The sequence below is a fragment of the Carassius auratus genome, chromosome 4 (genome assembly GCF_003368295.1).
Source record: "Carassius auratus strain Wakin chromosome 4, ASM336829v1, whole genome shotgun sequence".
Taxonomy (NCBI): domain Eukaryota; kingdom Metazoa; phylum Chordata; class Actinopteri; order Cypriniformes; family Cyprinidae; genus Carassius; species Carassius auratus.
This window is the reverse complement of record NC_039246.1, coordinates 12,367,100-12,381,755: the sequence shown is the minus strand read 5'-3', so window position 1 is coordinate 12,381,755 and position 14,656 is coordinate 12,367,100. Positions and strand designations below refer to the sequence as shown.

Genomic DNA, 14,656 nt, shown 5'->3' with positions numbered 1-14,656 from the left:
GTGTGGCGTTCTGCATGGCTGCTCCTCCACCGCAAAGATAAACCGTGATCAAGAGGTCAGGTAGAAATGGAGCATGCTACAGACATGGCCATGCCTAAACTAATCTTTGTTCTCATTTTTGTCTGGGTCGCCGCAGACATAACTGCTCAGGGGGTGTTTTGTCCCTCACCCTGTTCCTGTCTGCTCACGTTAAAGACCTTTTAAAGCTTTCTAGTCCAACATTTCGCATTGAAACATACTGCACATAAACACAGATTATTCAAACTACTGCTCTGTGACAGTAGTTGATCTGAAAGATAAATCTGACAATCAAAATTCATAATATTTTCTTGAACGTTTCGGGCCTTTGACTGTTTATGTAGTTGAGAACAGGAAATGTTTTAAAGGAATTTATTGTTTTGAGAAGTGCGGAGAGAGTTGTTGGTGTAGCTGGAAAACAGCCTGTTGGGGCCCTCTGGGAGCCGCTGGGTGTGTTGAGTGATGAGACCGTTTTGAATCAGGCTTTGTTGCGCTCTCCAGTATTGCCTCGAGACTTACCCTTGGCTCCGTTCCCACCTGTCAGTCAGCCGCCATACTCCATCAAAGCCACCCACCTCCTGCCATTGGGCGAAGCACTACTTATTGCTTGCTTCAGTCTTACTAAGCAAACTACAGAGATAATCTGTTTACACACAAACGCTCTTCTAATATCTCTTCTCGCGCTGCCTTGCAAAACCAGTTTCATCTGATGCATTGTCATTCAACCATTTTTCTTTTACTATGAGAAGAGGAAAGCATTCGATTTCTGAATCACAATTACAGTTATCCATAAACCTGATGTTTCTTCAGACAGTTATCTGATTCTTCTCATGACAAACAGGTTGGAGTGGAAATGGTGTGTCAGATTAAAATAAAGTCACATCGCGTAACAAATGAGTCAATTGTGCTACTGTATGTCTTCTGTTTGGCTTGGGAGCTTGTGCCTGTCTTCGCCTAGGGCATTATGGGATAAAGGGTACCCAGCTCCCCCTGTATTGGTGCTTGAACTGAGTAGATTGTTGTAACGAGGATTACAAGGCCAAATCCTGGCTATGGCTTGGATCCAAGATTTGATTAGGCCAAGCTAATCTAACGAAAGTGCTGTCCTCTCTATCTGGGACTCATAGATGAGAATGCAGCTGTCCATATGGATGCCTCAAAGACCCAGACCCATCATCTTGTAATCAATTAATTCTCCCTGATCCTCATATGAGCTGTTGAGTAGGGTTTTCTCATTGTTTTTCATTTCATCTGTTCAAACTGTCTATTCAAGACATGATCGCCAAACCTGGAGACATGTATCATCTTCTGTTGATACATCTGCTGTTTGTTTTTACTCTGTCAGGGTCTGGTGAAGGAGAAAATAGTGATTATTCTCAACTCTTTGTTCTTCAGGTATCTGAAGCGCTTCAAGGTGATGAAGATAAAGGTGTTGCGGAGCTGGTGCCGGCAAATCCTGAAGGGCCTGCACTTCCTCCACACCAGGGCTCCTCCCATCATCCACCGGGACCTTAAGTGCGACAACATCTTCATCACTGGTCCCACCGGCTCCGTTAAGATCGGCGATCTCGGCTTGGCCACCCTCAAGCGCTCGTCATTCGCTAAGAGTGTCATAGGTACGACCCAGTGCTAGAACTTTTTTTTTCTTTCCCCACCTCCCAAATCAGTTCACCTCGGTGTATACAATCCAAAATATGTATCATGTCACTGCTTGTCTTTTCAATGATAAGGTAAAATTGGGAAGGTGGGGCATTTGCTGTCAGTTATGTAAGGCATGCTGTAGCTCTGAGCTACACTGTTCACCTTAGACCACAGTTTTCCAGGCAGCCAAGAGTACGAGTTTTAATTTGGGGTGGAGATGGAGGGTGGGGGCAGAGAAGAACGTCTTATTAACTGGGGGAACACCTTTAGATCCTGCTGTTTCCCACCTGAAACCTGTAAACGCAACAGGTGAAAACACTCTAAGTTTCCATAAACTTTGGGTTATTTTGGGTAATATATGCCTTAAGAATACCAAGAAAACCGCTTGGTGGATAACGATTTTTTTCCGTGTTATTATTAACAGAATAAACACTTTGGTTTGGAACCTGTGGTCTATAATTATTTAAATCCTAGAAATTCTCTTACTGCCAGTAATGTCTAACATCTTTTTCCAAAGGTCTTCCTGATTGCCTGATCAGTTTTTTCCCCTCTTCCTTTTCAGATGGTTTAGATAATATGATAACTTTTCTTTTTGGATCCCTTCTCTCTGTCTCCTCTAAAATTTACTTGTTTCCATTTTTTGTTTTCGTTTTTCTTTTCTTTTTTCTTTTTTTTTCTGGTTTTTGAGAGTTTTTTCCTTTAAACTGTAGGGCTATAATCTCAGCTGGTCACTCCACTGTATGGGTTATTTAATGTCCTGCAGTTCATACAGTAAGTATTCTAAAAAAGGGCGAGTAAGTGGTAAGTCAACAAAGCAACCTAAACGGCAATATTTCAATATGAATCTGTATGTTAGCTCGTTTTCCTGTGCGAGGCCTTTTAACACGCACTAGTGCACGAGAGTCTTCGCTCACTAGCTATGGGCTTGCTCTGTGCTTTAACCTGCTTAACCTTCTCTCGTTACAGGCTAGTAGAAAGGTGAGTCGGTCATGTGTTTTCCATAACTGTGTTGTTGACATGGATCAAGTTCCATAGCTAGTCGCCCACCGCTGTCCGGTATGTCATTTAACGTGTTGGCAGCACGGCCGTGTTGTAAAGATAAACACGGTTTCGAAGCCCATCGATCAGCTCTAAACGTAACTTGCACCAATGCATGTGCGTCTGGCTTAAATCAACTTCATGTTTGCGAGATGATGCTTGGCTGCTTTGTGCACTAGTCTTAAGTACTGCAATAGAAAATCTAAAGGCCTTGCAGAGAAAAACTGTATTCTTTCACTGCTAAATAACTGAAACCAGTTTTCCCCCCTTCCTCTTTTTTTTATTTTTATTTTTCCTTTTCTCCATATCTTTTGCCCCCCTTCTTTCTCTCCTCTCAGGGCCACACGGAGCAACAGTGCAGTTGTCCTCCTCCTCCTCCTCTCTCCCTTCCTCTCCCCGGCCCTGCTGGGGTGAGTAGAGATCTCAGGCACTGAGAGTTCTGAATGGTTCTTTTGATTTAAGGTACCCCTGAGTTCATGGCGCCTGAGATGTACGAGGAAAAATACGATGAGTCGGTGGATGTGTACGCCTTCGGAATGTGCATGCTGGAGATGGCTACCTCTGAGTACCCTTACTCCGAGTGTCAGAACCCTGCTCAAATCTATCGCCGAGTCACCAGCGTGAGTACCCTCGCACACCTCTGCTCACTCTCTGTGCCTTGTTCACTTAGGGCCCCTCGTTCTCTCTCCTTCTGCTATAAACCTCGCCAGCTCTGTCATTAAACCCACACGTTTTTCAGGCTTATGAAATAATTCAATAAAAGAAGCTTGTTCTGTTATGCGCTCGCTGGAACCTGCCCACAGCTGGAGGCGTCACACTATACATGAGATTATGTAAGCAAAATAAAACTGTGTCATTTAAAATAAATGGTTTTGAGTGAAGAGGAGTAGGTGGTATGACCAAAATCTTACTTTTGTGTAATATTGACAGTATGTATATCACAATATACATTAATGTTCAAAGGTTTGCTCACCAAGGCTGCATTTATTTGATCAAAGATAAAATAAACACAGTAATGTTGTGAAATATGATTGCAATTAAAAAATAAATTATTGTAATATATTTCATTTATTACTGTAATGGCAAAGCTGAATTTTCAGCATCATTACTCCAGTTTTCAATGTCACATGATCCTTCAGAAATCATTCTAGTATGCTGATTTGATGCTCATGAAACATTTCTTCTTATAATTGTTGAAATGGAATTTAATTGAAATTAAAAATAATTATTGGAAACAGATCTCCTTTTTAACATTATGCATCCTTGCTGAATATAAGTATTAATTTCTTACAAATATATATATTTTAATATTTATGTGGTAATACCCATTTTTGGATAAGTCAGTGAATTTATTGTTTTAGAAACAAAAGGTACATCCATCAAAATTTATTATAAAAAAAATTCTATTTACTTTTTTGTTTTGTTTTGTTTTTTGATGGAAATGTAGATTATTTACAATGAACATTTTAAAAAAGTCTGTCATCAGTGCACCATAGAATTTATAAGCGAGATTCAAAACTGCACAGCTAACATTATAAAACTCTGTTGTGACTAAATTCTGACTGGATGAGCCATATTCCTATTACCAAAAAAAATAAAAAATAAACTCCTTAAGACATTTTGACCAGTTTAATGGTCGTCATACCGCCCAACTTTATCCCAGACCCACCCAGTTTGAGGTAATTGTCCAAAATGAAAACAGTTGGATATCTGGATGTGTAAGGTTCTTTTTTTTCCTGCCAGTCGCAATAAAAATTTAGCTTTGATTAAATCAGTTTTACAGCCGTCACTGATATCGGCTTGTGGTGCGTCATGTGTTGACTTTCCATGAAGTCAGTCTCTGGCTCAAACAATCGCTCTCTCTGGCTTTAATGTACTTTTGTGTTTGACTGACTTGGTCTCGTTTGAACTCAAAATCTTCCACAATCAATATTTTTTTTTTTGCAGTTTCTCTTTTTATTTATTTATTTCAGGTCTCTTTTAAGCCATTGTGATGTAATCGTCATTGAAGGTGCTTAAAAGTGTCCATCTGTTTATGAACATACAATGTTGTCGTCAGAACAATTGAGGTGAAGGTCCCTGAGAGTACAGCTATGAATCCAAGACCATTGTTAGAAGGCTGGAAAAGGCCAGTCATGTTGCTGCAGTTTATAAACCGAATCCGCCTTTCCCTTCATTGATGTCCTTTTATATCATTGGCAGAGAAAAGGAGGGGGGAGTATAAGGCAGTCATGAGCTTTTTTATTCTCGTTCAGGTCAATAGGGTGATCATATGATGCTGGAGTTTGAAAATATGATCAGCGAAGGCAGAAAACAACTAACTGGCTGAGGACATTGATGAGCCAATGAGGGGCTCACCATTAGGGAGCAGTACTGAGTCTCCACACACGAATCCTCTCCATTTGACTAAATGTTTTTGAAAAACTGATTGTAGAAGGTTCTAGAGTGATTTTGTTGAGTCAACATTGTGGTACAGAAAGGTTTGTCTTGTTCTTTGCATCCTCACTCTTGAGTCAGGTGTAGAGGTGTTACCCTTTACACCTGTTAACTTTGGAAAGTGCAGAGCACATCCTAGATTTCACCAGTTCTATCCGCCTGTCTGGAAAAACTGGCATCCACCCTGCACGAAGGCTTTTTAATCTCATGAAATCCAATCGCACAGGCACAACAGTTCACCGAGAGAAGCAATTTAAGCTTTAAGCAATCAGAAAGCATTTTAAGCTCAGTGGACCCGAGGTTACCCTCACAGACAGATGTGAGACTTGTCCCGTCTAGGCCTAGAGTAAATGCTTTCATTACGATGAAACGGTTCAGATTTGTTCTTTCTGTCGAAACATCTGCAAACGCTGCCTGTAATCTTGAAGCAGTGATCATTGAGTGGTTTCAGCCTGACTGTTTTACTGAAGTGTTCATGGAATTAGAGCCACTCAGGTTTGACTGCGATGCAGATCTCCTCTTTTATTTTTATAGTGATTAAAGCAAAGGCATCAGAGGTGGAGCTGAAATGAATAGCACTGCAGCTGGACAGTGTGTTCCCATTTATTCACTGGAAAATTGGTTTGTTGGCAACAATGGCATTAGATTTTGTGGAGTAAAGTCATGTGAGTATTGTCTCTAAATGTGCTCTTGCCAAGTATTGCACTTCAGAATGTAACTTAACATTCACAATTTTATGCTTACCAGATGATAAAACAGTCCAAAATAAGCCATCGATCGCATTTCATACCAGAATATTCACCAGAATATCATAGACTTTTTTTAAAAGTCTAGTTTGGATATAATGTCCCAGTCATTTGGCTGCATCTTCCAACCCTTGAAAGTAATTTCGAAATGTGGCATAGAAGGAGTTCAACCAGAAAATAGCATTTGATAGATATGTTTATCCATCGTAACACTTTGTCGCTTGGGGAGTTGTACAGAGTAGAAGTTGAAGACTGCTTTTGTTCCTTTTCTACATCCACCCCCAGCTGTTCCAGGAGCCTTCCTCTCTCTCTGCTTTGTTAAATACAAAATGATTGCTTCTAATTTTCCGCCTTTGTTAACTGGTAGGAGAGCTGGGGAACAGCATGTATCTGGCTTTAGTGGACCCGTTCACAGCGTCCGTAACAAGCTTTTTAAATCACCTTGTTATCGGAATACTTCACCGTTCTGCCTTAATTCTGTTAGATACTCCGTCATCCTTAACTTTGTTTGGCACTGGAATTTGAGGGGGGTTACAGACTTATATAAAGAGGTAATGCTGAGACAGGGGGAGTAATAGTTCAGGCAGACCACTCTGTAAAGCAACACAGTGTTCCTGGATTTCACTTGTAAGTTTCTTGCACTCTTTTTGTCTTGGGTGGTTTTGACAGCTCTAGCTCTATGTAGGCTTTGTTAGTGTTAAATGGTTTTAAAAGGGTCATTTCACAATTTAAAAAATATACAAAGATGGAAAAGTAGCAGAAGATTTTTGTTGAGTAAGATTGATTTGTAATATGTTGGTTTTATCTGAAATGTGGAATTTGTTGTTTCCAGTGCTAAAGATGATGGCTGGTATTGAGATTGTGTTGCCAGAAATCCATTCAGATTTATAGAGATGAAGTGCAATTTAATAAAATGAATTAAACATATATCCTTGAGCTGACCAAAGTTTTGCCTGTATTTTTAAGAGTGAAGTAAATGATATATTAACAATATGTAATAGTAAAATTAGCTTTTTTTTTTAGAGCAGAATTTGTTCTAGTACTCTGTGTACCCACATCTTCTGTTAGATATGAAATTTAATTATAATCTATAAAGGAATATTGTGTTAGTATGTTATGTTTATCTTGATATTATTAATTTTATTAATAAGGAATAATTTATTACTGTAAATAATTGGATAAATGTTGTCATTGTGCTAAAGTCAAAATGAAATCTTTAAAATATATATTTTTTTGAAAATAATATTATCAATAATCTTTTTTTTTTTTATTATAAATTATTCATTATTTATAACTATTCACTTTTTTTCCTTCAAAAACTCCTAGCTTAATAGAGTTGAGCGTTCCAGATGACTGAGAAGGTAACTTTGTTCAGCAAAATAAATTGATCTGTCAGATCAACAGCTGTATCTGGAATGTCACGGGTTTCACTATAATGCAAGCCACATTTATACTTGTGCCATCAAAAAACGCTTATTACTGCTTACTATGGCAGACATCACTATTGCTCATACTTGCGGTTAGGAATCTGAATAAACTCTCAACCCTAAGTATTAAACTTTGGCTCGTCTTCTGCCATCTCAACTTAAGTGGTTTGTTGAGAAATCGATCAGATCATTTTCACCTGGCAGGCACTAAAGCACATAAAGCGTGCACCATATGTAGTCCTGTTGTGTCCCTGTGGAGCTCTAAAGGGATTTCTTTCACGGCACAAAAGACATGTTGATTCAGTTTGCTTTTGTGTTTTTATCCCGCAGGGAGTTAAACCTGGCAGTTTTGACAAGGTAGCCATTCCAGAGGTGAAAGAGATCATCGAGGGATGTATTCGCCAAAACAAAGATGAAAGGTAAGGCTGTGCCTACTACCCACACCAGAACTCATTCATAGTCATACCTCAGTCTGCCACGTGTGCCATAAACTCACGAGTGTATATTGCAATATTTAGGTATATGGTCCTCCATGTAGAATGTGAATAGTAGCAGTAGATAAGTGGTTTCCCACAAGCTGTTTTGGAAACATTCCAGCAACAAGCCACTCTGTGAAATGGATCTATGATCACGCCAAGCCAGCGAAGAGTGTGCTGTGTCCTCAAGCCACAGAAAAAACAAGCCTTGACCAGACTGTCTCCTGTTCAAGTCCAACTACCTAAAATGTCCACGCCAAAAAATCTTGATTTCATATTTTGCATGCATATTAATTTTAGCTATAATGTTTTTTAATGATCTTGATCACCATCTGAAGTATTTTTCCTAATAATTTGTGCAAAGTCATAAAGCTGATGCTCTGTTTTGCTTCAGTGTGTTAAAAAATTGAATGGAAAATCGCAAACAGCGTGTCGAGCGTAGGGTGAGACGACATCTGATGTTCCGCTGATGAAGCACTGGAAAAGCTGATGTCTACTATATCCAGCTAATCAACAGTGTCCACTTGAGATTTTTTTTTTTTTTCCTGAAGTCTGACTTGGTAAAAAGATTGTGCAGTCTTATCTTTTATCCTTCGATCTATCATGTCATGCAGGTGACATGAATCAGCTCTTTTTAAAAGTGTTGTTATTGGTCAATCCCTGTACGTACATCCTGTGTGGTTTAATTAGTTAATATATGCACATTTTATTTGGAGTTCACGTTAACCATTTATAGATTTCTTCTTATGTCTCCTCTTGGTGAGTTGTGAATTGAGAAATGAGTTTGTTCCGTGGAATCAAATGCAACAGGATAGAATGTTGGATATTATATTTATCGCTACACAACCAGGGATGATGCAGTTTTTTTTTTTTTTTTTTATGAAATTCATGCAACATCACAGAATGGCACCAAGTTATCAAACTTCCTTTCTGGAGCGTTCTGAAAACCAATAAACATCAATTTGGTCATGAGACACTCAAATTCAAGTCAGGTCCTCCATATTTTTTTTGTTTATTTTGCTTTGCTTCGCCTATCTTGAATCATTCAATGACTCTTTATTAGTTTATCCTGTTCCACCTTTTGCCTCCAAATTAGATAATAAATGTAATTTGGTTGATCTTGGTGAGCCACATGCTTGTAAATTCATTTTATTAATCGGATATCCTTATATAACATCTTTGCCTTCTTTGCTTATCATTTTGCCTCTTGCTTAACAGATACGCCATCAAGGACCTTCTGAACCATGCCTTCTTCCAGGAAGAGACTGGGGTGCGGGTGGAGCTGGCTGAAGAGGATGATGGGGAGATGATTGGCATCAAGCTCTGGTTGCGCATTGAAGATGTCAAGAAATTGAAGGGTAAATACAAAGACAACGAAGCCATCGAGTTTTCCTTCGACCTCCATCGGGACGTGCCAGAAGATGTTGCTCAGGAAATGGTGGGTTTATCAACAGTTCTCTGAATCAGATATAGCACATGTAGATGGTAACATATTCTATGTTTAAATACAGGTTGAGTCGGGCTATGTTTGCGAGGGTGACCACAAAACCATGGCCAAGGCCATCAGAGACCGCGTGTCCCTGATCTGCCGCAAACGGGAGCAAAGACAGCAGGTGCGAGCCGAGCAAGAGAAACGCAAGCAGGAGGAGGAGCAGAAGCAGTTGTCCAGCGAGTCTTTGAAGAACGTGTCCGGCTCTCAAGGTTCTGCACAGAGCCAGTGTGGTTCCCAGCCTCCGACTCCTGGCCTCGTCCAGCCTGAGTGTGAGGAGCCTGATGTAGACCAGCAGCTTCAGTACATGCAAAGTGGAATGACCCGTAAGTGTTAGATGCAATCTATCAGTCCATCAACTTACCTGTCATTTCCTATTTAATTAACAATTGTCGTATCTTTTCCCAGTGGCTGACAGGACGCTTGACAGTGGTCAGGGCTCATCCGTGTTCTCAGAACCTCACCTCAGCCAGCTCAGCATGTCGTATAGTTCTCCTGCTGGGTCGCAACCCCAGCAGGTGCCTGGACAGGCCGCCTACCCTCCCAGCTCTCAAGCTCCCCAACAGCACCCCGCATACCCCCAGCAGGCCATGGTAAGTCACAGAAGAAGAAGGGCCAAAGTCAAGAACTCAATACCTAATTGCAGGTCCAGTGTAGCAGGCCACATAGTTGCATCCTTAATCTGTAACTGATGCCTAACAACATTCTATAAGCATTTTCTAGCCAAAATGATGGTCAGTGTACCATACCATAGTGTAGAAACTTCACAAAAGATTCACTGATGCTATATGTATATATATGTGTGTGTGTGTGGTTGTGTGTGCGGTTGTGTGTGCGTGTGTGTGTGCGGTTGTGTGTGCGTGTGTGTGTGTGTGCGTGTGTGTGTGTGTGTGTGTGTATATATAGCACCATAACAATGACAGTACGCTGAAAAACAAGAAACTGTTTTGTTAAACGCCCTCAGAAAAAAACAATTCTATATGGAAGAGTACGGTTGGCCTTATTATTGACAGGTTAATTTATCAAACCGTGTGGCCACATGTTTATCTTCAGTTAGAATCTATTTTATTCAAATGTCTCCCATAATATTTCTGTTCCCATAATATTTCATGTTGTGCAAAGGTAAAAACCCAATGAAGCAATACAGATATGATCTTTAGAGAATTTGTGTAGCCTTGATTAACAAATGAATCATGAATCAATGTTCAATTGTTGTTTGACTTTTGAATATGATCTCTTTGTGGTTGCATGTATTTATCTTTGGAGTTTGATGATGGTTTGTTATTGTCAGACACTAAATGAATGATGCATGAGAAAGGAAAGCAAAGCCATAACGTCTACACTCTAAATGGGTTTGATTCTTTTCATACAGCTCTCAGCTCTCTCTCTCTCTCTCTCTCTCTCTCTCTCTCTCTCTCTCTCTCTCTGTCTTTGTCTCGCCTTTTCTTTATTTTCTGACTGCCAAGTATATTTCCACTTCCCACATGTACTTGAGCTCCCTCTTTATCCTCTTTGCATTTTAATACATTCTTTGGGTTACTTTACCTTATTTATTTTTGTTTCATGCCAGTATTTTTGCTTCCTCCCAAAAAGGAAGTGCCATGTAGCAGTGTATCATGCTGTGCAGACTGCTGGCCATTCATCACTTCCTGGATGGTTGTTTTCGCCATCCTGGGCAGCTAAACATGATCATTTCAGTACATCAGTGTCACATCATTCATAGAGGGCATTGTCTGGATCTTTCTCAGGGATTCTTTTTATTTTTTAGCAAGTTTCTCATCTCTTCTTACTCATTAGTTTTGAATTAGTTTGCATCATTTTCCATAGAGCCTGGAACACTTTAGTCATAAGCACAAACCTTGACGTCAAAGACTCTATTGCTCTAATTGTCTGCAGGTGCGACTTCTGATGATTTACTTTTATTATTAATAAAGACAGTCTCACCTGACTTGCTGCTTAGTTCCAATTCAAAGTCTGCATGGTACTGATGACTGTTATTGAACATTTGTTTTTGTTTTTCTATTTTTATACCCTATATGGTGTTTGTGGTCTTGTATTTGCTGTTCATATTCTGTACATGCTTATTTTTATGCTGTTCTATATCATAAAACATCTCAGAGGAACGATTCTCTGCGATGTTTTCATGGTCTTTGCTAACCTCAATTTGTATATGTTGTCTACGTGGTAGACTGTCTATGCTGTAGATTTCTTGGAGTCTGAATGCTGCATAAGCAGTGGCAATGTCATTTTTGGTGCCATTTCTTTAGTTTTTAGCCATTATATTTTCCAGTTATTAACACACCAAGTTTCTTCGTAACAACATGCAACCTGATCAATCTCAGATCAGGTTAGACCAGTATGAATTTAATCTCCAAATCTGCTCACAATTCATGATTCATGAATTAGGTATTGATATTGTCACATGCAATTATATCATAGCATAAATGTTTCTGTTACTGAGAACACATGTTGGTCATTGTAAAACTATTTTTGCTTTTGAAACATGAATCATCAATTGAACCAGGTTCATTCTTTTGGTCTGACTCGACAGCAGATGTTAGATACATTAAAGGTGTAACCTTTGTATGTAGGTCAAAGATTAGATAAATGTCTTTTTTTCTTTCGGTGTAGCATCTTAGAACGCAATGTTGATCTTTAATCTTGTATCAAATGTTTCCTTGTAGTTTTCTTTTGGTTATTTGGCTTTTTTGTGTCATATGTGTTCCATTGTGGTTAATAGTCAATTCCCCTCCTTCACCTGCAGCCTCCTCCACCTCTTCCCCGTCGTCGTAGCATGTCTGTTTGCGTGCCCTGCTTTTCTACCACCTCTGCTCTGTCGTGTCCTCCCAAGCCACCTTCCACCCCTCCTCCAGTCGCATCAGCCCCACTCTCGCCCCGGCTGGGGAGGCCAGATGGGGAGACGTTTGCGGGCCGACTGTCCAAAGCACTGGAGAGCGTCCTGCCCCTTCACTCAGCCCCACCCCGTCGCCGTGCCAGTCTCCCAGCAATCTTTGCCAGTCCTGTATGTTAGTGTCTCCCAGTGAACCAGGATTCTCCTGCTGTGCTGGACATGGGGACAACATGGGTATCTGTGAAGAACCTTTATTTAAATAAGAAGACAAAACAAGCTTAAAGAGTTTTGGGAGTGCAAATATAAATTTTAAATTATGCAGTACAATTAAATAGTTTTCAGGGCCAAAGGCGTGATCTAAAAATTAAATGGCATCCTTATACATTATTAAGTCAAAGTGAGCTATTCAGAATCCAAAAACATTCAGTTTAAGCCTAACAATCTCTATGAGTGTTTAGTGATAACCATTATTGGACTTTAAAATGCAAACTGCAGTTCTTTTTAAATCTGTCTCCCCATCTGATGTTAGTCTCTTAGGAATGTTAGCATTAAGCTTTCAAAAAGCGTATTTTATGAATAATGCAGTTTCACAAATTAGCCATTATGTAATCTATCAAGTTTGTTGATAGCTTGTTTATATCTTTTCTTGTATGTCATATTTGCTTTTACCCCCCTTTACTTGAGCCAATAATCTAATAATAAATCCTTTGCTCTGAGTTATAAATCTTGAGAATATGAGGGGTTGACCACAGGTTTGGAGCATATGAAGACACATTAAAGTCCTTTTCAGATACCCATGTTACCCTGGCCCACTCGGCTGGAACCCTGTGCTCACATTAAATACAGATTGGCATGAACTACAATCATTAAAAATGGTTCCTCGGCCCCACCGCCTGTAAGGCATCTGTATTTAATTTTAAATGTAAATTGTAAATCTGTCACTGTTAGTTTTCAACACCTCATTTAGCAGTTGAACATCTCTTAGCTTATTCCTTATGTCATCTTTGCCTGATTGGATGAATATTATCTGTTGTGTTTTCACGTGTCATCTTTTTATTTTTTCTCTCTCTTTCTCTTGCTTTGTAAATTTTATGATGCTGCTTTTTCTACTTCCTCACAAAGATGCTATATGTTATTGTCACTGCAGCCGCAATCAGCGAGTCAGCCATATGGTGGAGGAGGCTCAGGTCTGGTCGAGCCCCCGCACTTTTACCCCACCATCCCGGAACGGCCCGTCTCGTTCTCCCCCCCACCATCTTGCCCACCTAAAGCTTTCAACGTGCAGCGCCGCAAGAGCACCTCCATCCTGGAGGCCCACACACGTCACTTCCAGCCCGCCTACCATCGTGGTTATGGCAGTAGCCTGCATCCATTTTCTGGCATGGAAGCTATGGGCCCTGGCGTTGAACCCTCCCTGTTCATGATGCCTGGTATGGTGCCTCAAAGATTGGGCGAGCCATTGCACCTACAGCCCCCAGTGGAGTCTCTATATGGATATAAGGACGTGAGGGCAGAGCAAGAGGAGGCTGTACGCAGACTCAGCCTCAACCAGGCTGCATTAATGGACCATCTGGAAGCCATGGCCTATAGTGGCTACCCTATGACTACGCAGCAGCTAAGCCACATCAGCTTCCATCAGCAAATGCAGGTCGCCGCTGCTGCTAGCTTGGCCTATGAGACTCAATCACAGCCTGGGCCAGCTTACCTACACCCTCATGTCCAGAGCCACATGCGCTTGACCCACAGCCCCATCCCTCAACTGCCTCCCATGAGTGTGTCTAGCTCTGCCTCTGCACCGCAGCAAACCACAGCTGCAGATCCAGCGTATCAGCCCAACATTTTTCCCCAGTCCGCACCACCAGTCTTGGCTCATACATCTGAGCCGAGCACTGCCTTTGAATTTCATATGCATAACCTCCAGGCGGACCCAGCCATGTTGGCATCCAGACTCTACCGAACCCGCCGGGGCTCCATGGACCTTAACCTTGAGGAACCGACTGGCAACATGGGCTTGTGTGGACGACTACAGCCGGTCACGGAAGAGCTATACAGCTATGTGAGCCCAGAGCTGCCCCTTCCCCCGGGCAGCCTGCTTCTCCATGGACCTAAAGAACTCAGTCCTGAACCTTCAAGTGACTCTATGACCTCCTCCGATGCTGGAGAGTTCTACTCGCCTCCACCTCATCAGTTTTACCAACCTCAAGACTGTTCCGCTGCTCAATCCATCCCTCAAATTTCTTACTACAAAACGGATGGAGGGAGTAACATCAGTGAAGGACACCCACCTAGCCAGACGACGTTTCTGTATATTCCACCTTCTGAATCGTCCACCGTTCCGTCCTCGCACATCACTGCTCTGCACAGTACTTGGGCCCGTCAACCATCCCTTCCACCGGACCTCACATACCACGAGCCTGCCTTGTCCCATCAGGGCGCTACCTTGGTACCTAGAAATACTTGTTCTCGTCCACCTTTCCCCAGCACTCCCTGTCTCTATCTCAGTTATCTGATATTTTAAGTTCTTTATTTATTTT

General features: G+C 41.0%; 1 protein-coding gene across 5 annotated transcripts in view; it reads left to right on the top strand.

The window, feature by feature from the left end:
* Positions 1-14,656, top strand: part of LOC113058770 (serine/threonine-protein kinase WNK1-like) — a 68,951-nt gene that overhangs the window by 32,425 nt on the left and 21,870 nt on the right. For 2 of the 5 annotated variants that reach the window (XM_026226981.1, XM_026227006.1), the window contains exons 4-10: positions 1,414-1,634; positions 3,160-3,317; positions 7,637-7,725; positions 9,001-9,220; positions 9,294-9,597; positions 9,680-9,864; positions 13,270-14,565. In XM_026226981.1, coding sequence (XP_026082766.1) covers positions 1,414-1,634; positions 3,160-3,317; positions 7,637-7,725; positions 9,001-9,220; positions 9,294-9,597; positions 9,680-9,864; positions 13,270-14,565 — 2,473 coding nt within the window. Of the gene's footprint in view, positions 1-1,413; positions 1,635-3,159; positions 3,318-7,636; positions 7,726-9,000; positions 9,221-9,293; positions 9,598-9,679; positions 9,865-12,035; positions 12,294-13,269; positions 14,566-14,656 lie in introns of all 5 variants that reach the window. The other 3 variants (XM_026226997.1, XM_026226989.1, XM_026226974.1) reach the window with 2 other exon arrangements.